General features: G+C 41.9%; 1 protein-coding gene across 5 annotated transcripts in view; it reads left to right on the top strand.

Moving 5' to 3' along the window:
• Positions 1-12,266, top strand: part of ERG (ETS transcription factor ERG) — a 281,750-nt gene extending 269,484 nt beyond the window's left edge. For all 5 annotated transcript variants that reach the window (XM_003895482.5, XM_003895481.5, XM_009202252.4 and 2 more), the window contains 4 exons: positions 1,446-1,514; positions 2,176-2,232; positions 2,852-2,899; positions 9,931-12,266. In XM_003895482.5, coding sequence (XP_003895531.1) covers positions 1,446-1,514; positions 2,176-2,232; positions 2,852-2,899; positions 9,931-10,451 — 695 coding nt within the window. In that variant the 3' untranslated portion in view covers positions 10,452-12,266. The remainder of the gene's footprint in view (positions 1-1,445; positions 1,515-2,175; positions 2,233-2,851; positions 2,900-9,930) is intronic.
• Positions 12,267-20,761: the final 8,495 nt, after the last annotated feature.

Below are 20,761 nucleotides of genomic sequence, written 5' to 3'. Positions count from 1 at the left end.
CAAAAATGCAAAAATGCCAGCTGAGAGAGAGGAGTGAGTAATAGCAGTTTAAAAAGAAAAATTATCTAATTCTCCAAAGCTCTGAAGGGTAGGATTTCATAGACCACACTAGTAGCAAAGACGCTTGCAGCCAAACAGACCAAATGCATTAAGGAGATTCTGTGTTGAATTTCACACTGCCTATCATTTCTATTCTCATTGGGATATGAAAATAGGAAGAGACACATCTTCTGCAACACAGTCAAGCTCTTTGAAGACTGACCCATCAAATTGCTGGTTTTAAACAAAATTAAAATATTTGTTTAAAGAGAAGCTTAAAAACAATGGCGTTGTCCTATCCTCCAAGTGAAATTTTGTACCCATCTCCTGGTGTCTGGCAGCAAAGAACCTGCCGAGATATTTGGCCATGGCCTTCACTTGACCCAGAATGACACATGACATTGAACTGAGACCCAGCAATCCAAGAAGACATAATTTTGAAACAGTTATGTAATAAGATTGCATGTAGAAATAGCCTGAGATATGCTCTCTTAGCAAAAGTATGTATAATAAGATTTCTGGAATATATTTGTGAAACAAACCTGAAATGACGTAGAGCTTTGATAATCATTAATAGGACTCACACTGAGGATGCAGAAGTATAGTTACTAAATTTGCATATGAAAAGTAAATGAAGGTTTATAGGACAAGTGATACTACTTTATAAATACAAAGAAATGTTTGGCATGTACTTAAGCTCAGAAGGTCATCATCAATGTGCTGTGGGAGCAATACTATTTCAGTCCTGTAATTCATTTCATGCAGTTCATTTTAGAGAAATTCTAAATTTATTTAGAACATTAGAAATGGGAGACATTTGCCTACGAAAATCACTAGATCAGATAAGACTGATTTAATATAAATTGATGAGGTTATAAAGGGAAAATGAGAGTTGGCTAAGAGAGGCAACTGGCAAATAAAAAGATAAGGCATTTCCTAGGAGATGCAAGAAGAAAAAGAAGCTGAATGTCATTTGATTGTTTTAGGGGCAGACCTCAAACAAAAATGGGCTGGTTCATCCAAATTGTAGACTGTATTTTGAATGACTCATGAAGATAATAAAGAGACAGATGTAGATCAGTCCCAGTGGAAGGAGGGTGAACTAGATTGTAAGAAACTTTTATTAGGGTCTTGACTTATGATTGTAGGAAATTAGAAGAGTCACCAAGCTCTGGGAGAATCTGTCAATGAGAGTTTTCAGATAAACGGGTGAGAATTTTAGACCGCTATAATATATGAAATTTTGATTTGGAAATTAAACTCAAATCTAGTGGGATAGTCTTTGGATTACCAGATTTTTTTAGCACACAATTTATTCTAATAAATGCAAAATCAAATAAGAAACCAAAACATCTCTTATAAAAATTACACGATTGATCTTTTAGTCAATTTATTTGTCTTTACAGATTTACCATATGAGCCTCCCAGGAGATCAGCCTGGACCGGTCACGGCCACCCCACGCCCCAGTCGAAAGGTACAGTGTTGGCTCCCATGGCCCTGAGTTTCATGTCACAGGCAGTTGATGACTGTTGATGGAGTATATAGTAATTTCTGTGGCTAATCTGTGATTTTGCAACACGTGGTGGGTTTGTTCCATTGACAACAGAGTACAATTGATCTTTAACTGCAGTGATTCTTTCTCTATTTGGGTCATCACAAATTTCATAACAAAAATAAAGCAATGATGTAGTGTATTTCAACATTCAGAAATGCATGTTTCATGGGATATTTGAGTACACATTAAATAATTGGTGATTTCCTGAATCTTGGCCATGCTTAAAAGTATCCCTGGCTTTACTTTATTTGACTGATGGTTTCCCTTTATGTGTTTATCTTAGACTATGATTTATTGTAATCTATTTGGTAAGCCATCCCAAATTCTCTTTTGTTTTAACTTTTGGAAAAACTGGGAGGTATCCATTTTTTAAATAATTGGAAATGTCCTCTTTTTTTGTTACAATGTTTTTACATTTGGTTTCATTAGAAAGGAAAATTTTTCCTTACCATAAGATGCTTCTGATTTAGACTATTATGTTAATAACTAAATTAACTGATAGAATGATTTTACAACAACATCAAAGACTCATGACCAAATCTGTTATAGCTAATTGCCTTTTGTATTTCCGGATTTTCAGCTGCTCAACCATCTCCTTCCACAGTGCCCAAAACTGAAGACCAGCGTCCTCAGTTAGGTATGTTTCAGGGGCCATCTGAATAAGCATTAGAGAAGATTCAGGCTCAGCAACACGTTTCTAAAATGTATCACTTTTTAATGGAAGTTAACATGATTTTTTGCCTCTTTTTGACTGCTCTATACATAAGATAGGGCCCAAGACACCAGCCTACTCACGCGAGGTGACTTGAGATGGTGCTAAAACACATCCCCAACTATGCAATAAATATAGAAAAAAACATTCTACTTGCACACAGGCTGCTGCTTTGTGATCCATTATTTTTTTTTAATTTTACTTTCCATGCCCGAACAACACAGCCTGCACAGCCCTGGATTGATGGGGCTTGGCACATGTTTGCCCTCTTTATGTCATTGGTTGGTGTGAGCCCTGAGCTACATGTCGGGATCCTGGGATGGAATCCAAGCCCTGCCACCAACTAGGAGTCCCCTAGCAAGACATCTGAGATGCTGTGTGACATCTTCTCTCATAGAAGAGTTGGAGGCAGTTGATTTGGAGTTGGGGGACATTTTCAGCTCTGAAATCTGAAAACACAATTGAGTCAGGCATTACGTCTGAAGTCACATCATACTATGTCACAACTATGTCTAGGATTTGACTTTGTTTCTTTTTGTTGTAGATCCTTATCAGATTCTTGGACCAACAAGTAGCCGCCTTGCAAATCCAGGTGAGAAACTGCTGATGATTTTCTTCTTACGAAGTTACCTTTTTGGCAGTGGCTATTTTGAAAAGTAAATTGGTATTGGTGAGAAATTCCTTCGACTGAACAAATTTTAGTTTTAGGTCTCACTGAATTATTTGCCTTAATGGAAAAATGGGTCGGGTTATAAATTAGGATTTCAGCTTCAGCAAAGAACATTATAACCTAATCCAAGCTGTAATAGTTTTTTAGGGCTGCTGTAACAAAGCACCATGGATTAGGTGGCTTAAACAACAACAATTTATTGTCTCACAGTTCTGGAGGCTGGAAGTCTGAAATCAGAGTGTCCCAATAGTAGGTTTCATTCCTTCTGAGGGCTGTGAGGGAGGGATCTGTCCTGGGGACTCTCCCTGTCTTACAGATAGCCATCATCTCCTCGTGTCTCTTCTCATCATCATCTCTCTGTGTGTATCAGTCGCTGTGTCCAAATGTCTCTTTTGCATAAGGATGTCGGTCAGATTGGAATACCCACCCTGTAACCTTACTGTAACTTGATTACCTTATTTAGGATCTTATCTCCATAAAAAGGTTACATTCTCAGATACTGCGGGTTAAGATTTCAACATAGGGAATTGAGGGAACACAATTCAACCCATTATACAAGCAGATAAAATAACTAGTATTTTTTAAAAGAGAGCCTTAATACAACCACAAGACTTCAAATTCAGGCTCATCTTCAATGATCTGTTTCTGAACTTCAATGCTACAAGAAAGAGCAGATTCTTAATTAGCCCATTTGTAACCAGTGCATTGCCAAGGTTTGTCACCTGTCCTAGTGTTTCAGTGCCAACTACATAGTTTTATTTGTTTGTATTCAGATCAGAACCAGCTGTGCTGGCACCAACTTCAGAAATTCGTAGCCTATGCTGCATATTCCCAACTGCAAATTCAAATGCCAAGATGTTACAGGTATATTGCGAGCAAAGATGGAATTATATTTCCTAAATGTTGAGGCCAAAATAAGGTTGGAAATGGAATAATTCAGATTTAATCAGTATACATCCCCACAAGAGAATCTACACATTGAAAACATGAAACGTTATCATTTTTGAGCATCTGTATTTTTGATGTTAAATTTTGGTTAATGTTAATGAATTCAATGAAATTTTTTTACAGCTGAAAATCTAAAGAAAACTAGTTAGCCTGGGGCCTAGACTAGGTGCTCAATAATTATTTGTTGCATACATGAAAGGCAAGGATAACGAGATATAGTCCTTTAGCTCAGGGAGCTTTCGGTCGCTGGAGAGATGGACACAGGGAGTTACAACATTGTTCCAAACACAGAGCCACCGGCCCTTTTTGCTCATGCTGGCTTTCATCTAGTAGCCCAGGCTCCTGAGGCTGTGGTCTCTTCTCAGCCTTCTACTCAGCTTTTCGTTTGCATCTCTGCCATATAACCATTCAAATACAAATAATCACTATGTTTTGAGATGATTATTATCAGTCATGCTTCAGGAAGACTGATCTGGCAGCAATGTTAGGATAGATTAGAAAAAAGAAAATGACGGAAGCTGAAACACTCTGGGAATGTTAATACAATCATGTGAAATAACAATCAAACAGCTCCCACCCCGCATGCCCCCGATAGAATGTCTGTGGTCCCTTCTGTGCCTCATGGCAGCCCTGGGAGGTTACTATCTCCATCCTACAGGAGAGGAATTAGAAGTCCAGAGAAGTTAAGTAACTTTTCCTGTGTCACACAGCCAATGATAAGGGAGGTCAGATTTGTAACCTAACTCTGTCTACAAAGTCTGCTTTTGTTTTCTTGCCCTACTCTGCCGCTGACTAAGTATGAAGGGAAGAGGAGGTCTTACAAAATGCAGACTGTGAGAATAGAAAGCAAGGATTTCCTTTCAGGGTAATAACTGCTTAGGTGCAGGCGATGAATCTGAGGTCGGGAAGGAAGAGGAGGAAAGAGTCAAGCTGCACCAAAGAAGACTAAACTGGCCTTTGCACTAACACATTGGCCAAATGAAATATATATGTCCATGACCACATTGTCACAGCCCAAAGGTACTGCTTGGCTTGTTTGTAGAACAGGGCCAGAGTCACTTGCTCCTAAGCAGAGTGCCAATTCTCACAAGGGAACACCGCACCTGCCCTGGGCCCAGCAGCCTGGGGATGCCCTTTGTAGATAGAGGGACCTGAGCTCAGAGCAGGGAGACTGGAAACTCATCACAGGCCTGGGGAAACAGGACTGCGCTTCATACCATTAAGACTCTTTTTAATGGGCCTGGAGAAAATGGCAACATCCTACCTTTGATTTGCAGCCAAGTGACTTTAAGATAAAGGTTTATTTCATTTAGTTTATGATGAATTCGACTTTCTCTCCATCTGTCCTTAGGTTTGTGTCTGTTGTGCTCGTGTGAATTGTTCCCCTGAAACCAGAATGTCGTTTTTCTTTGTATTAATTAGAATGCTTCTTCCTGTTTGATTCTATTTTTCTATTCTCTGATAAATAAATCCTTCATCACTTACAAATTGCTGTCTTTGCTTTTCATACAATACAAATTCCTTTTCCTCATTTTAAGTGGAAAGATTGCATCATATAGTATGAATGCACAAGATGATGTCATCATCCCAGCATCTCTATCCCAAATATTCATTTGATGTGCACTTTGGACATCACTTCTCCTGCTGAGAACAGTGTGTCCCTGCATTCTGGTATCATGGATCGGTCATAAGCAACACAGCTCCTTTACGTGCCATCAGAGCAGCTGAGAATCTAACATGGTTCCTCTAATGAGAGAGCTTTGTTGGGTTATGTTCAGAGGCTCCCTTGATGCTAACTGAACACTCTTCAGTGGTGCACATGATAATGCATCCTGCCTCTTGCAGAACGACAGACCAGGTTAGGAATGTTTTGGCATTTGTTAGGAGGTGGGAGTGTGCAGTCTTCCAGTGGGAGCCCCCCAGGGAGGCGACAACATGGAAAGGACCTGGGGAGGCTACAGAGGTGTGCATAAACCAGGCCTGAAAGCAAGTTTGCGCAGTGATTAAGCATGGCAGCCTAGGGTCTGGATTTCAACCCTTGCCGGCGCTGAGAAAAATACGTCAGTCTACCTCTCTAACCTCCAATTTCCTCACTTCTCCAGTGGGCTAATCACGTGATTCCTGTGGGGATTAAATAAATCAACACATGTAAAGCATTTAGAATGGTGCATGGCACACAGTAAGCCTTCAGAGGATATCAGTCAGCCCAAGAATAGCACCTTTTCAAGTTTCTTCATGGTTCAAAAGGCCAATTGAACAGTATTTCTCTTTCTTTGGGCATTTCCTGGCTATAGGAGAGGAGTGTTATCTTTCCTTAAACTCTGATTTTCAGCCCAAAGAAATGATGACAAGACCATTCATGTACTGAGTTCATCCTTACCATGATCTTGCAAGATAGTACTGTTACCATCATGCCCACTTTACAGATGAGGATACTGAGGCAGAGAGAGCTGGGAGAGTTGCCAAAGGTCCCACAAAGGGCAGAGGCAGGATTCAACTGAGGCAGTGGCAACTCCAAAGTTGGTGCTCCCTACCACCATGCTTTTCTGCCCCTCCAGTAAGTGATGCCTGAGCCTCACTGAGCCTCGGGGCAGAGACTTCCATTCAGGACACACCTGCTGCCTTGCAGAGGGTCCAGGCCATGCACGCGGGATCTTCTGCACCACTCCTGGCTTCTAGAGAAAGTGGCCTCAAACCACTGCCACCGTGGAACTGGCGGGGCCCCTCACGACTGTATTTACTGCCCGTGTTCATCAGCTGACGGCTGCGGGGCTTTGCAGCAGGCTGCTGTTTCCACCAGACGCACAGCTGCTGAGTCACTCTGCAGCTCTCTGCTTTGCTCTGTGGTTTGTAAACCGTTTCGGGTTTCTTTTTTTTTGGCCCATTTTTGCTCAGTCTGTACGCCTTTGCTACCCTGTTTCTCTCCCTTTCTTTTAACAGTATTAGGAGATTTCTTTCCACTGTAAAATTAAAGGAGTGCCTTCTGTCTTCTTAAAAGCCACAGCCACTCCCTTTCATCCACAGGGTTCTCCGTAGGTGGGCAATGCTGCTTGCCACTGTTTTTTACCCCCAAATCTGTTTCATTTTGGTAATTACCCTAAGAAAAAACTAGTTGCTCCTTACTGACATTGCAAGGATGTTATCAAGATAGAGTAAAACAAAAATAGATCTGAAGGGTTTACTTTTCTTGGGTGATGCTACTCAGTGAAAGCTCTTGTCTTTCAAGAGCTTCTCTTTGTAAACCCTGGTTTGGCCCATGAGTGACCCGAGCCACTTTTAGGCTTTCCTTAACCCTAAGCATTCTTGTTTTGAAATCTCTATATTCTAAAATGCACCTCATCACACATTAAATGTTATTGTTTTGGAAGTAAAATAAGAATTTAAAAATTGCTCTTAAAATTTTATGACTGAGAATAACTCCTTTACCATTGACAATTTTTTAACAACCATTGTTCATTTTTGAGAATTCTTGCGGTGAGAACATTTGTTCTACACACTGCAAAATGCAGTGAATTTCGTTACAAATATTAAATTTAACAGTTAATGAGTTTGACATAATGTTACGTTTTCTACCATTTACTTAAACATTCATTGATTTTGCATTTCCAGGTTTCTTTCAAGGTTTGAAAGCTGATGAATTTTGCTTACAGATCTCTTCTTTCTATAGACCCTCCCTGGAAATGCTTACAGTCCTGAGCCCTGTGTCTTTATGGCTAATGGGTAAAATAGTCAAGTGAGAAATTAGCTCATCTATCCTTTGGGCATTGAGTTTGCTGCCACGAATTTAGGTCCCCTGCTTTCTAATTCTTCAGAAATAGGAGAGACGTGAGATCACTTTTGTCCACTGGTTCTGTCCTACACACATTTATAAAAGAAGTGGGTGAGGGAAAAATTGCTAAGAGGCAGTGCCAAGGTTTGAGTCGATTCCAAGTGTGATTTCGGCAGGTCTGTGGAGTTGCTTTCTCTATGGGAGAAAGTTGACGCTGAATATTTATTTTCAAACAACCGTATGTGTTTATATTGAAGCATCTGTGAAGACTGTTAAATCAAAAATCCATGCCTTTTCCTATTCCCAGGTCATCTATGGAATTTTTTTCAAGTTGTAATTTTTTGGTTACAATATATATACTAAGACCATATGGTTTTCTCATACCATTCTTTGTGTTTTCTAAACGCATATTAATGAAATGTTGCAGGCAACGAAACTTGATTGGGAACAGTGTGTATATGTGGTTCTGAAAAAGCAAAGGCTTCCACTGCAATGAGCTACAAGCTGTTAATACATTTCAAATGTGCTGCTAGACTGAAAATGAGCACTTTCCAGAACAGATTCAGAAAAAGCTGACCTTTCTCACAGTGCTGTTGTATGGATAAATTCACAAATATATCCATTTCCATGTAGCCAACATGCAAAGAAGGGTTTATGAGTTGGGCAATATATATAGGAGGCTAGCAAGGATTTAGAAGAAAACGATCTTAAAATTGATTTTTACATTATGTTAATTCCCTGAGTAGATGTCAGTTAAAGTTACTTTAATCATTTTATCACATTGAATGATATTACTTATGATATAATAAAAGGTAATCTTTTGGTAATAAGTCTAAGGCAGTGCTATAACTGGAGTTCAGGAGGAAGGACCCACCTCCCATCCATTCTTACGCTTATGAAATATGCTCAGCAGAGCTTAGCCTCTCTCGGTACTGATACTATTGTCAATATTTACATGCTGCTGTCTTCTAGGGAGCCATAAATTATCTTCAAGTATTGTGACATAGCAGCTAGCTGTGCCTAGATTTTTCTTTGAATTTCATTAAACAAAGCCATATCTATATGCTCTCAGTGAAATCAAGAAAATTCTGACTTTGTCCACCCAGCTAAATGTGATCTCTTTGACAAAGGAAGAGTCTCATTCAGCTTCCCAAGGGGACTTGCAATCACTCATTGTTGGGTTTTTTCTTCTGGAAATGCCGCTTGACACAATTGGCATTGCAGGGCACAGGCAACGCATTGGTTTCCGTTACGATGCCCTTGCCCAAATACTGGAACTGGGTGATCGGGTTTGAAAAAGAGCCAGCTTTTTTTTTTTTTTTTTCCTAAACTTCCTCATTTTGAGTGGGTTAATTCTGTTCTAGGAAAAGTTTTGACAGAATTGCTTTCTGAGCGCCAGCAAAATGTTATGTTAGAAATAATGATGTTTACTTCCATTCTCAATTTTTTTCCATAAACTTTTAGAAGTTCATTTCCTAAATCTAACTTTTATTATCTTACTTGACCTAGCCAATATAAATGGCATTAAGTCATTATTGCCATCCACATAACAGTACTTTTCTGCTTCACAAAATAGGGGGAAAAAATACAGCTCTTTCATCCTCTAAACACCAGGTTGATCTGGCTGTTCTTTTAAGGAAGTCAGAAATGGATGGAACCAGCCTGAACTCTGCCCCATATGAATTCCCTGCATTCCATCTAGGTCTTGAATCTGTTAGACCATCATCCTGGCTCGGGTTCCCTAGATGCAGAGCTTGGGGTAAGGATGCTTGTGCAGGTGAATGATTAACGGCATGTTCTCAGGAGAGAGAGAATGGGAAGAAGCACAGGGCAGGTGCAGCGCTAAGGAAGTTTCTGGCCTCCTCCAAGCCTCCTTGCAGCTGGACGCTGTTTCAGCCCAATCCCACAGGAGCCCTGGAGCCTGAATAGCGTCGTGGAGTTGGTCTTTCCGTGAGGCAAGGGGGCTGGCCTATGTTACCTTGTTCAGTCCACCAGCTGTGGGATACCTGGGGTTGGGTGAGGCGGCGGCTCTGTTAAGGCAAGGGCAGTTATCTGGAGAAATGGGTGGCCATGGAATGGGAGCAGTCCTCACCCCTGCAGCTGAGGGATGGACAGACGCCTGGTGAAGGAAATGTGGGCGACACACCAATAGCACCTCCTTCCCTCATCACAAAGGGCCTCTTTCCCCTGGAACCTGTGCTCACTGGAGTTTTCCTTCCTCTCCTGATCTCATTAGGCAGTGGCCAGATCCAGCTTTGGCAGTTCCTCCTGGAGCTCCTGTCGGACAGCTCCAACTCCAGCTGCATCACCTGGGAAGGCACCAACGGGGAGTTCAAGATGACGGATCCCGACGAGGTGGCCCGGCGCTGGGGAGAGCGGAAGAGCAAACCCAATATGAACTACGATAAGCTCAGCCGCGCCCTCCGTTACTACTATGACAAGAACATCATGACCAAGGTCCACGGGAAGCGCTACGCCTACAAGTTCGACTTCCACGGGATCGCCCAGGCCCTCCAGCCCCACCCCCCGGAGTCATCTCTGTACAAGTACCCCTCAGACCTCCCGTACATGGGCTCCTATCACGCCCACCCGCAGAAGATGAACTTTGTGGCACCCCACCCTCCAGCCCTCCCCGTGACATCTTCCAGTTTTTTTGCTGCCCCAAACCCATACTGGAATTCACCAACTGGGGGTATATACCCTAACACTAGGCTCCCCACCAGCCATATGCCTTCTCATCTGGGCACTTACTACTAAACACCTGATGGAGGCCTTTCCCATCAGCGTGCATTCACCAGCCCATCGCCACAAACTCTATCGGAGAACATGAATCAAAAGTGCCTCAAGAGGAATGAAAAAAGCTTTACTGGGGCTGGGGAAGGAAGCCGGGGAAGAGATCCAAAGACTCTTGGGAGGGAGTTACTGAAGTCTTACTACAGAAATGAGGAGGATGCTAAAAATGTCACAAATATGGACATATCATCTGTGGACTGACCTTGTAAAAGACAGTGTATGTAGAAGCATGAAGTCTTAAGGACAAAATGCCAAAGAAAGTGGTCTTAAAAAATGTATAAACTTTAGAGTAGAGTTTGGAATCCCGCTAATGCAAACTGGGATGAAACTAAAGCAATAGAAACAACACAGTTTTGACCTAACATACCGTTTATAATGCCATTTTAAGGAAAACTACCTGTATTTAAAAATAGAAACATATCAAAAACAAGAGAAAAGACACGAGAGAGACTGTGGCCCATCAACAGACATTGATACGCAACTGCACGGCATGTGCTGTTTTGGTTGAAATCAAATACATTCCGTCTGATGGACAGATGTCAGCTTTCTCAAACTGTGAAGATGACCCAAAGTTTCCAACTCCTTTACAGTATTACCGGGACTGTGAACTAAAGGTGGGACTGAGGATGTGTATAGAGTGAGCGTGTGACCGTAGACAGAGGGGTGAAGGAGGAGGAGGAGGAGGCAGAGAAGGAGGAGACCAGGGCTGGGAAAGAAACTTCTCAAGCAATGAAGACTGGACTCAGGACATTTGGGGACTGTGTACAATGAGTTACGGAGACTTGAGGGTTCATGCAGTCAGTGTTATACCAAACCCAGTGTTAGGAGAAAGGACACAGCGTAATGGAGAAAGGGGAAATAGTAGAATTCAGAAACAAAAATGTGCATCTCTTTCTTTGTTTGTCAAATGAAAATTTTAACTGGAATTGTCTGATATTTAAGAGAAACATTCAGGACCTCATCTTTATGTGGGGGCTTTGTTCTCCACAGGGTCAGGTAAGAGATGGCCTTCCTGGCTGCCACAATCAGAAATCACGCAGGCATTTTGGGTAGGCGGCCTCCAGTTTTCCTTTGAGTCGCGAACGCTGTGCGTTTGTCAGAATGAAGTATACAAGTCAATGTTTTTCCCCCCCTTTTTATATAATAATTATATAACTTATGCATTTATACACTACGAGTTGATCTCGGCCAGCCAAAGACACACGACAAAAGAGACAATCAATGATATAATGTGGCCTTGAATTTTAACTCTGTATGCTTAATGTTTACAATATGAAGTTATTAGTTCTTAGAATGCAGAATGTATGTAATAAAATAAGCTTGGCCTAGCATGGCAAATCAGATTTATACAGGAGTCTGCATTTGCACTTTTTTTAGTGACTAAAGTTGCTTAATGAAAACATGTGCTGGATGTTGTGGATTTTGTGTTATAATTTTACTTTGTCCAGGAACTTGTGCAAGGGAGAGTCAAGCAAACAGGATGTTTGGTACCCAGACGGCGTCAGCCTCTGCAGGTCCTTCTTTCACCCTCATCTCTCTTATTTCTAGCCCCTTTTGGAACAGAAGGACCCCAGGTTCCACATCGGAGCCTCCATATTTATGCCTGGAATGGAAAGAGGCCTAGGAAGCTGGGGTTGTCATTGAGAAATTCTAGTTCAGCACCTGGTCACAAATCACCCTTAATTCCTGCTGTGATTAAAAAACATTTGTTGAATGGTGAACAAGCTACCGCTCATAATGCAAACTGTATTATTACTGGTAAATAAAGTGTCATGGATAGCTGTGATTTCTCACTTTACCGAAACAAGGGACAACTTCTAGATTTGCCATGCGGTTTCTCTTTCAGGAGATCTCACTTAGGTAGACAGCTTTAATCTTGCTACATCAGTTACCTGGGCACTGTGGCTTGGGATTCACGAGTCCTGAACCTGATACGCTGGCTATCCCTTGAAGACAATGTTTATTTCTATAATCTAGAGCCAGTTTCCCTGGGCATCTTTTCTTTGCCTCACAAATGCTGCCAACCTTAGTCCAGGTGAAGGCAACTCAAAGGTGAAAATACAAGGTGACCGTGCGAAGGCGCTAGCCTAAACATCTTAGCTGAATCGGTTTCTGAATTGGCCCTTTTCATAGCTATTTCAGGGCCTGTTTTTTCACGTTGTAATCCTTTTGCTATGATTATGTGAAGTTGCCAAACCTCTGTGCTGTGGATGTTTTGGCAGTGGGCTTTGAAGTCGGCAGGATACGATTACCAACGCTCCCGACACACCGTGTCATTTGGATTAGACAGAGCCCAACCATCCATCATTTTGCAGCAGCCTGGGAAGGCCCACAAAGTGCCTGTATCTCCTTAGGGAAAATAAATAAATACAATCATGAAAGCTGGCAGTTAGGCTGACCCAAACTGTGCTAATGGAAAAGATCAGTCATTTTTATTTTGGAATGCAAAGTCAAGACACACCTATATTCTGCATAGAAATACACATTTACTTGGATAATCACTCAGTTCTCTCTTTCAAGACTGTCTCATGAGCAAGATCATAAAAACAAGACATGATTATCATATTCAATTTTAACAGATGTTTTCCGTTAGATCCCTCAACCCTCCACCCCCAATCCAGGTTATTAGCAAGTCTTATGAGCAACTGGGATGTTGAATAACATGATAACTCATGATAACATGAGTTCCTTCAAATACATAATTCTTAAATTGTTTCAAAATGGCATTAATTCTCTGTTCCTGTTGTAATCTAATTCCAAAACACCCTCCAGGTCATATTCATAATTGCATGAACCTTTTCTCTCTGTTTCTCCCTGTCTCTTGGCTTGCCCTGATGTATACTCAGACTCCTGTACAATCAGACTCCTGTACAATCAGACTCCTGCTGGCAAGGGATTTGTCTTCTTTTCTTGTCTTAATTGTCTTTCGGGCCTTGTATGTGGTAAAATCACCAAATCACAGTCGAGACTTTATTTTTGTTCCTAGTTTGATGCCCTTATGTCCCGGAGGGGTTCACAAACTGCTTTGTCAGGACTGCTGCAGTTAGAAGGCTCACTGCTCCTCCTAAGCCCTCTGCACAGAGGTAGCACCTGCAGCCCAGGAGCAGGAGCCCGAGGAGCTGCCCTCTGACAGCAGGTGCAGCCGAGATGGCTACAGCTCGGGAGCTGGGAAGGTGATGGGGCACAGGGAAACACAGGTGTTCTGCAGCGCTGCAAAGTGACCCACTGCCTGGAGAAAGAGAAAAAAATATACTTTTTTAAAGCTGGTTTAATTAGCCTCTCATTACTTCATTCAAATAAAGTCATGAGGAGACTAATTAGAGAATAAAAATTACTTTGGACCATTCAAAAATACATCAAATTCTGTGCCTTCTCTTTATCTTAACCTTGATTTAAAGAAATCTTGTTGACTCACACCTGTAATCCCAACACTTTGAAGGGCGGAGGCGGGCAGATCGCATGAGCCCGGGAGCTCAGGACCAGCCTGGGCAACATAAGAGTACCCAGTCTCTACAAAAAAATTAATAAATACAAAAATTAGCTGGGCATGGTGGTGCACAACTGCAGTCCCAGGAGTTCAAGGCTGCAGTGAGCTGTGACCACACCACTAGCCTGGGTGACAGAGTGAAACCCTGATTCAAAAATAAAATAAATTTTTAACAAAGCAGCCCAGATTAGTGCTATACAGAAACAACTAGATAAACTTTTCTAACTTGTAATTTTAAACTCATTTTACTGAGTAAAACATAATTATTTTCTCACAAAAAAATGTTAAACTATTATTCTGTTGGAGAAAGTCATAATGTTACCTGATTATAATTTGCACTAGAAGATGTGAATTACAAACTTCTGCAGGAAGCATGTTACATGTAGAAACTTTATGGAAAAAAGAAATGGTTTTTTCATGTTCTATAGCCACACAGCATGTTTCCTAAAGAAGATAATACAGAAATAGTAGGTAGCCAGAATTTCATCCTGACGGGACTTCATAAAACAGTCTGGAGATATTACAAGGTTGTGACTGATTGAATAAGCACAGCCAAAGAGTACTAATTAAAAAATGGATACTCATCTAGAAGGGAGGTGGCAGGATTAAACCCCAGGCTGCCACCCTTGAACTTACTTGGTCATACTTTACTCAGATGAGGATACAGAAGATACCCTGATCACAGCTCCAAATGCCATGGGGCTGAGATGACAATAGGTTATGTGACACATCCAGGATGCCAAAGAACAGGTTAAGGTGATGGGTTAGATCTTGAAGGTATTAGGACCTCCATCCAGTCCTCTCCAAAACACCTGGGGGTTTGATGGAGCAGCAGCACGTGTGAAAAGGACTTCAGCGTTTTGGAGATGACAGTGATGAGATGTAGAATAGCAGCTTTTAATGAGCCATGACTAGGTCAGGTGCTGTATATACACTGCCTCATTACTCCTTCCAACTGCCCCCATGGTACACTTTAAAAAAAATGTCTTGACAGATTGAACCATTTGCCCAGCTCTCCAAGGTAAGAGGTGGAACAAATGCTTGTGCCAGGGCTAGCTAATGCCAAAAGTTTTTTTTAAATCTTAAGCTATTTTGCCTCATATGAACAGAAAATTAAACAGGAAGGTGACATGACTGCCCAATCTTAGGCTGCATTTTCTGAAACAGGTCACAAATGAGGACTTACTTGTTACACATTAAACAGACTGCAATATCAATTGTGGGCCTACACTTAAAGAGTGACATAGGACAGTTAGTGCAAGTTCAGTGGGGAGAGACAAGGGGAATGAGAGAACCCAGGACCATGTCTAGGAGGGGCTGTCAGTGTCTCTGCTGGGAGTGGGATTACCCTTATCACCCATTGATTCAGGACCCAGCACAGCGCCTAGCAATATCAAGCTGTCAGAAAACATTTGCAGCTCTATATGCGTGAACGAACATCCAGAAAGGTAACATCTGGACTAAAGGTGGGCTCAGCAGGGATGTCCATTGGCCAAATTCAAGAGAGAGCTTTTTAACAGTTGGAGGAGCTCCAGATGGAATGGTCAGTCTTTGTCCAGGAGTTCCTGGATATGGGGTGTGCTTATTTAACAACAATGTAACTGTTTGCCAGGTGTTTGGCAGCACATGGACTACATGGCTATTTAGGTCTTCTTCGGTCCTGTGCAACTTGGGTTCTGTGAAATATTAAGTGTTGTCTATAAACACATCCATAGAAAGTCAGGGGTGAGAGTCTGAAATCAATGATGGCTTAGTAGCCTCACTCTTGATCAGTGCCAGTTTGTCCTAAGAGTCAGCAGTACGTTAGGGCTTTAGACGTTACAGAGGCAGTGGAATCACCCCAAATTGAATTATATTGTGGCTGTGTGTCTCTAAATTGACTGGAGCACAGTCTGCTTGGAGATGAAAATACATCCTATTTTCTCGGCATTGCAGGGCCCAGGTGAATGGTGAGAAGCAGCCAACTGATGGGATAAATGAACTTTGCTTCCATGTTTTCTCACTTATGAGGAAGACCACCCCCTACAGCATACTTGCATAAATACATGTCCTCAGTGTGGTTGGTCACAGCCTGCTCAGTATTAGATATGCATCAGCTGAGTGTCAGTCTGCCTCAGGGGCCCTCAATCCCACTCCAGACTAACGATTCCCACCTCCAAGTAGTCATGGGAGGCCAGGAGCCAGGGCTGATTTCCATTTGCACTCATGAGGTTGAGGCTAAGGAAGGGGTGGGGTGTAAACAAAATGTACAAGAAAGAATTTGCTGTAGAAATCATGAACCATTCTGTAAAGTCTCTTAACTGGATAAGCCAGGATGTATCAAGATGTTAACAACTTTTTATTTTAAGTAAGTTCTCTTATTAATTTTTGGTTTTTTTACTTGGCAAGAATATAACTGAAACTTGTTTGAAAGGTTTGGAGGTGGGTGGATGTATAACTTGCCCAACCTTTTTAAATTAAGAGTGAAGAGAAAGGAAAAGGCTAGCTGTCCTAATCTTTTCTATGGCATCAGGGCAATGGTTTCTAAGCTGTCTCATCAGAATTGGCAGCAGGCTGCTGGCAGGAGGGGGAGGCTGGCATTCCAGTTCTAAGTAATTCCAGATATTAAGCTTTCGGGTCCAGAGAGGAGCCTCCCAGTGGATATCATTTTCTCCTTTAAACAATAATACTAATTGCTACTACTTTTGATAATAATAATAGCTTAGTGCCAAACAATGTGCATACACTATCTTTTTCATTTAACTGGCACAATAACACTTTGAGATAGTTTTATCCATATTCTACAGATGTGAAATGGAGGCTTTGAGAGGTTAAACCATGTTATAAATCACTCTAAGTCACAGGAAAATCTTACAACTTTCAGGATTTGAAATTGGAATGGCCTTCCTAAGCCATCGCTTGGACAGCCTTCAGGGCATGTCAAATGGAGTGCCCTCTCCTTATCTAGCTATGCTGGGCAGCAGCCCGGTTGTTGGTAGTTATCAGACAGGAAGCAAACCGCACCCCTCCCATTTCCCTGCTGCGCCCTTTGGTTTTAGGGCGGGAGTGCTGCTTGCTGGGGATGCAGGCGGACTCCAGGCCGCTTTGATGGAGAACACAGGATACGTGCTGCAGGTGCTCTTCTGGGCCAAGTCCCAACTGCTGGGCCATAACCTGGGGGAGGCGAGTGGGACTAGGCCCCATGGCTGTAAAGAGACCCACCATGCAGCGGCCTCAGGGTTGGGTTTTCTACTTCCATCTGCTCTGATGCTTGGGGTCAGAGGGAAGGCCCTCTCAGCTCAGGCAGGTCTTGCCTGCAGGAGAATAAATGGCTGTTCTTTTCTTCCGTCTTTGCAGCCAACTCAGGAGTCAGGTGGATGAAAATGGAAATATCCGTTTCCTAGTACGAAGAATATGGGTTAAGCCTGCAGCAGTGGGCAGGCCAGCACTTCCAACCTTCTGATGTGGTTGGGAAGGTGCAGGACAGGAAGCGACTCCCATTGGAGAGACCTGAACGGTTTCCGTCAGAGTAGGACCCGCCTCTTCCTGTGAAACAGAGCGGAAGTGGTGGGAGAGAGCGAGAGTAACAAGTAAGTGTCCGTCCCATGGGAACATGCATAGTGAGAAATGAACAATAGGCCCAGATTCACATCTGACAATTCCACAGTTCTTTTTAGAAGAAACCCCTCCCTTCATCATATTTTCTAACCTGAGACCCTGGACCTGTCTGTGCCTCTGTCCGTTCACACTCATGTGGCACAGGGCATTTTAAAGTGGAACTATGCAATGGTCACCAGATTTTAAACCAACACTGTCAGGTCCATGCTCACTAAGCCGCCCTACTCCAGTTAAAAAGAAAATACTAACAGAGGATCTATAGCTTTCATTCAAGGAAGGCTGAGTATTTGTTAAGATCATTTTTTTTCTAAGTTCACTCAGCTGTTAAGCAGCAAGGACAGGATTTGGATCAGGTTCTGTTTGATTCCAAACCCACCATGAGGAGCCACTGTGCTATTTTATCTCTGAGAAAGACCTGACTTCAAACCCAACCTCTATCTTATGAGAGTCATGATAGGATGAGCAAACAAACAAATAATTATTCATATGATGCTGGGAAGTTAAATAAGGCAGGAAGAGACTAGATAGAATGGGGAAGACAGTTGGAAGGAAGCTGAATTGTAAGTTAGTGTGTGATGTCCAGTTGTGTTGGGGGTGCAGGAGGATGATCAGCAAGAGAGTGGGACTATGACTACCTGGGGACTATACTGGGGCCCACAACAGACCTACGGTAGAGAGGCCTATAAAGGACGCTGTGCCTCCTATGGAGTGTTACACACACCGAGTAAACAAGTGATGCACGATCAAGCCAAATGAATCCAGGCTGTAGAATGTTCAGCTGAGTGAATGCTATGTTTTGAAGTCTATTTACAGGTTGTGATTTCACCAAAGTGTTTCCTAATCTCTGTCCAGTTCTTCAACCCAATTCTCAGTTTTTGTTCCACCGTGTGTTGGGCTGTGTGGGAATGGTTTTTGGAAATAAGGTTACTGTATTATTAGAATCCAAGATAAAATCAGTGGGGAGCAAGCATGTCTGCTCTCATTTATTTAACAAGTATTTGCTAAGAATCTTTGATGTCACAATGATGTAAGAGGTACAGAAAGGTGTTAGGGAGTTCTCGCCCTTGGAGAGATTATAATCTAGAAAGGGAAAATGTACATAAAAATCTCTAGTGCAAGACAAGACGTACATGAACCTATCATGGTTGCCCATCCTATGAGCCTGACTCTCTTAACATAGAGGTCGGGTTTGAAGTCAGGTCTTTCTCAGAGGTAAAACAGCACAGTGGCTCCTCGTGGTGGGTTTAGAATCAAACAGCACCTGATCTGAATCCTTTCCTTGCTGCTTAACAGCTAAATGATCTTAACAAGTACTCAGCCTTCCTTGAATGAAAGCTGTAGATGCTCTGTTAGTATTTTCTTCTTAATTGGAGCAGGGTGGCTTAGTGAGCATGTGTGAGCTGCTTCTGAGTATAAGGATACGCGTACTTACATAGTGGGCTGAGCAGGAAAGGCTTATTGAAGGAGGTGATATTTCAGAAAGGGAAGAGTTTTGATGAATAGAATGCATTCCAGGCAGGGCTTTTTTTTTTTTTTTTTCTTGAGCAAAGGCATGGGGTCAGAAAACAATTAATCTTCAGGAGCAAAACATACTAGTGATGGAAACAAAACAAAACAAAACAAAAATCCCAAGCAGTCTGTGGTTTAAAAAACAATATAAGGCCAAGTAGAATGTTCATTTTTTGTATTTAATGAGCAAAAAAATACTGAGGAGTGGGGTTTGGGGTATCCTGCTACACATGTGGACCATGTCTGAAAAGTCATGGCACTTCTGGGTCTGACCTACCATAGTCTGTTGTAGGGGTTCCATCAGGCTGGTGGGAAAAACATTAAAGATGGTTATAGTAATAGCCACAAACTCTCTTGGAAGGCCTGAGAGTTTGCATAACTTCAGTAATGGATCTGGCTGAAGGTGGCCTGGTCCCTTTACCTTTAGTTAATTATATTAAAGTAGTAACAAAGGAATGTGGGGAGTTTTTCTAGCTAGCTTGTTTACTCATGTGGTCTTAAGACTAACCTTTGCTTTACCACAGGTGCTTAACTGCTTTCTACTCGGGAAGTCCACTATGTCAATTACCCTCTAGTGGTGTTGACTCAAGCCTTTGTCAATTAGTCTTTACCAAATAAATGTGAGTCTCTAGCTGGTCGACAACTGTTTACTCTCCAGGGAGACTGTAAGCGGCTGAGACATTTAGCTGGACTGGCAGAGCAGAACATCTGTGTGTCAGTGTATGTTATTCATCTGTCATTGGGTCAGGGTCTGTGGGGCAGACCCCCACAGTCTGTGGTATGAAGAAGAGTTGGAGCACAGCAGAGCAAAAAATTGGCTGCAGACATTTTAAAATATAAAGCCATTCAAATAATAAGCAGTTTTGGGAGATATCCCTAAGACTTTTTTTTAAGTGGCTTCTGTCTCTTCCTTCGGTAGAGATTATATGAAACAATTGCTGAAAAATACGTAAATATTGGGGGCTGATCTAAACATTTGAGGATGAGGGATGTAAAAACATGTTTGAGGATATCTCACATTGCTGTGAAATATAATAGAAAGGTGATAATAAATACATTTGTCATGTGCTTAATAGTTTACAAAGAGCTTACTCATGTGCTGTCTCAGTTCATGCAAAAAATCTTAAAGATATAAATTTATTTACTCTTTCATTCAGAACAAAGATTGATCTACAATAGCAGATGTGAAATTAGGCACAAGGAATACAAAAGAAATGGAACACAGGCCCTGACTTTGTAGACCTCAGAGTCTTGTAGAATTCCTGTCCCCATTTGAAGATGAGAAGTAGAGACTCCAAGAGGGAATATACATCTTAAAACATGTAGCTAGTGAAAAGCAGAGCTTGAACTTGGACCCAATACTTGGATGCTAGCCAGGTACATTTTCAGCCACCCAGTGCTACTTTCTCAATGGTACTACAAGAACTTGATACAGAAAAAACAGGAAGCCAGGCAGTTGGTTCGTATATTTACAGAGGTACTGACCTTTCTGTGGAAGGAAGTATGCTTATTGTAGGCATTATTGCCAGATCTTAAGTCTCAGCATCTCATTCCTCCACCCCCCAAGTCCAAGATACAGTAGTTTAAATTGAGCTTCCAAAGGTTCTTTGGGAAATTTTTGAAAACAAAATGTAAAAGGAAACAATAAGAAGAGTAGCAAAGCAAGAGAGAGGTTGAGAGA

Source organism: Papio anubis, chromosome 4, assembly GCF_008728515.1.
Source record: "Papio anubis isolate 15944 chromosome 4, Panubis1.0, whole genome shotgun sequence".
Lineage (NCBI taxonomy): Eukaryota > Metazoa > Chordata > Mammalia > Primates > Cercopithecidae > Papio > Papio anubis.
This window is presented reverse-complemented; position numbering and strand designations above follow the sequence as displayed.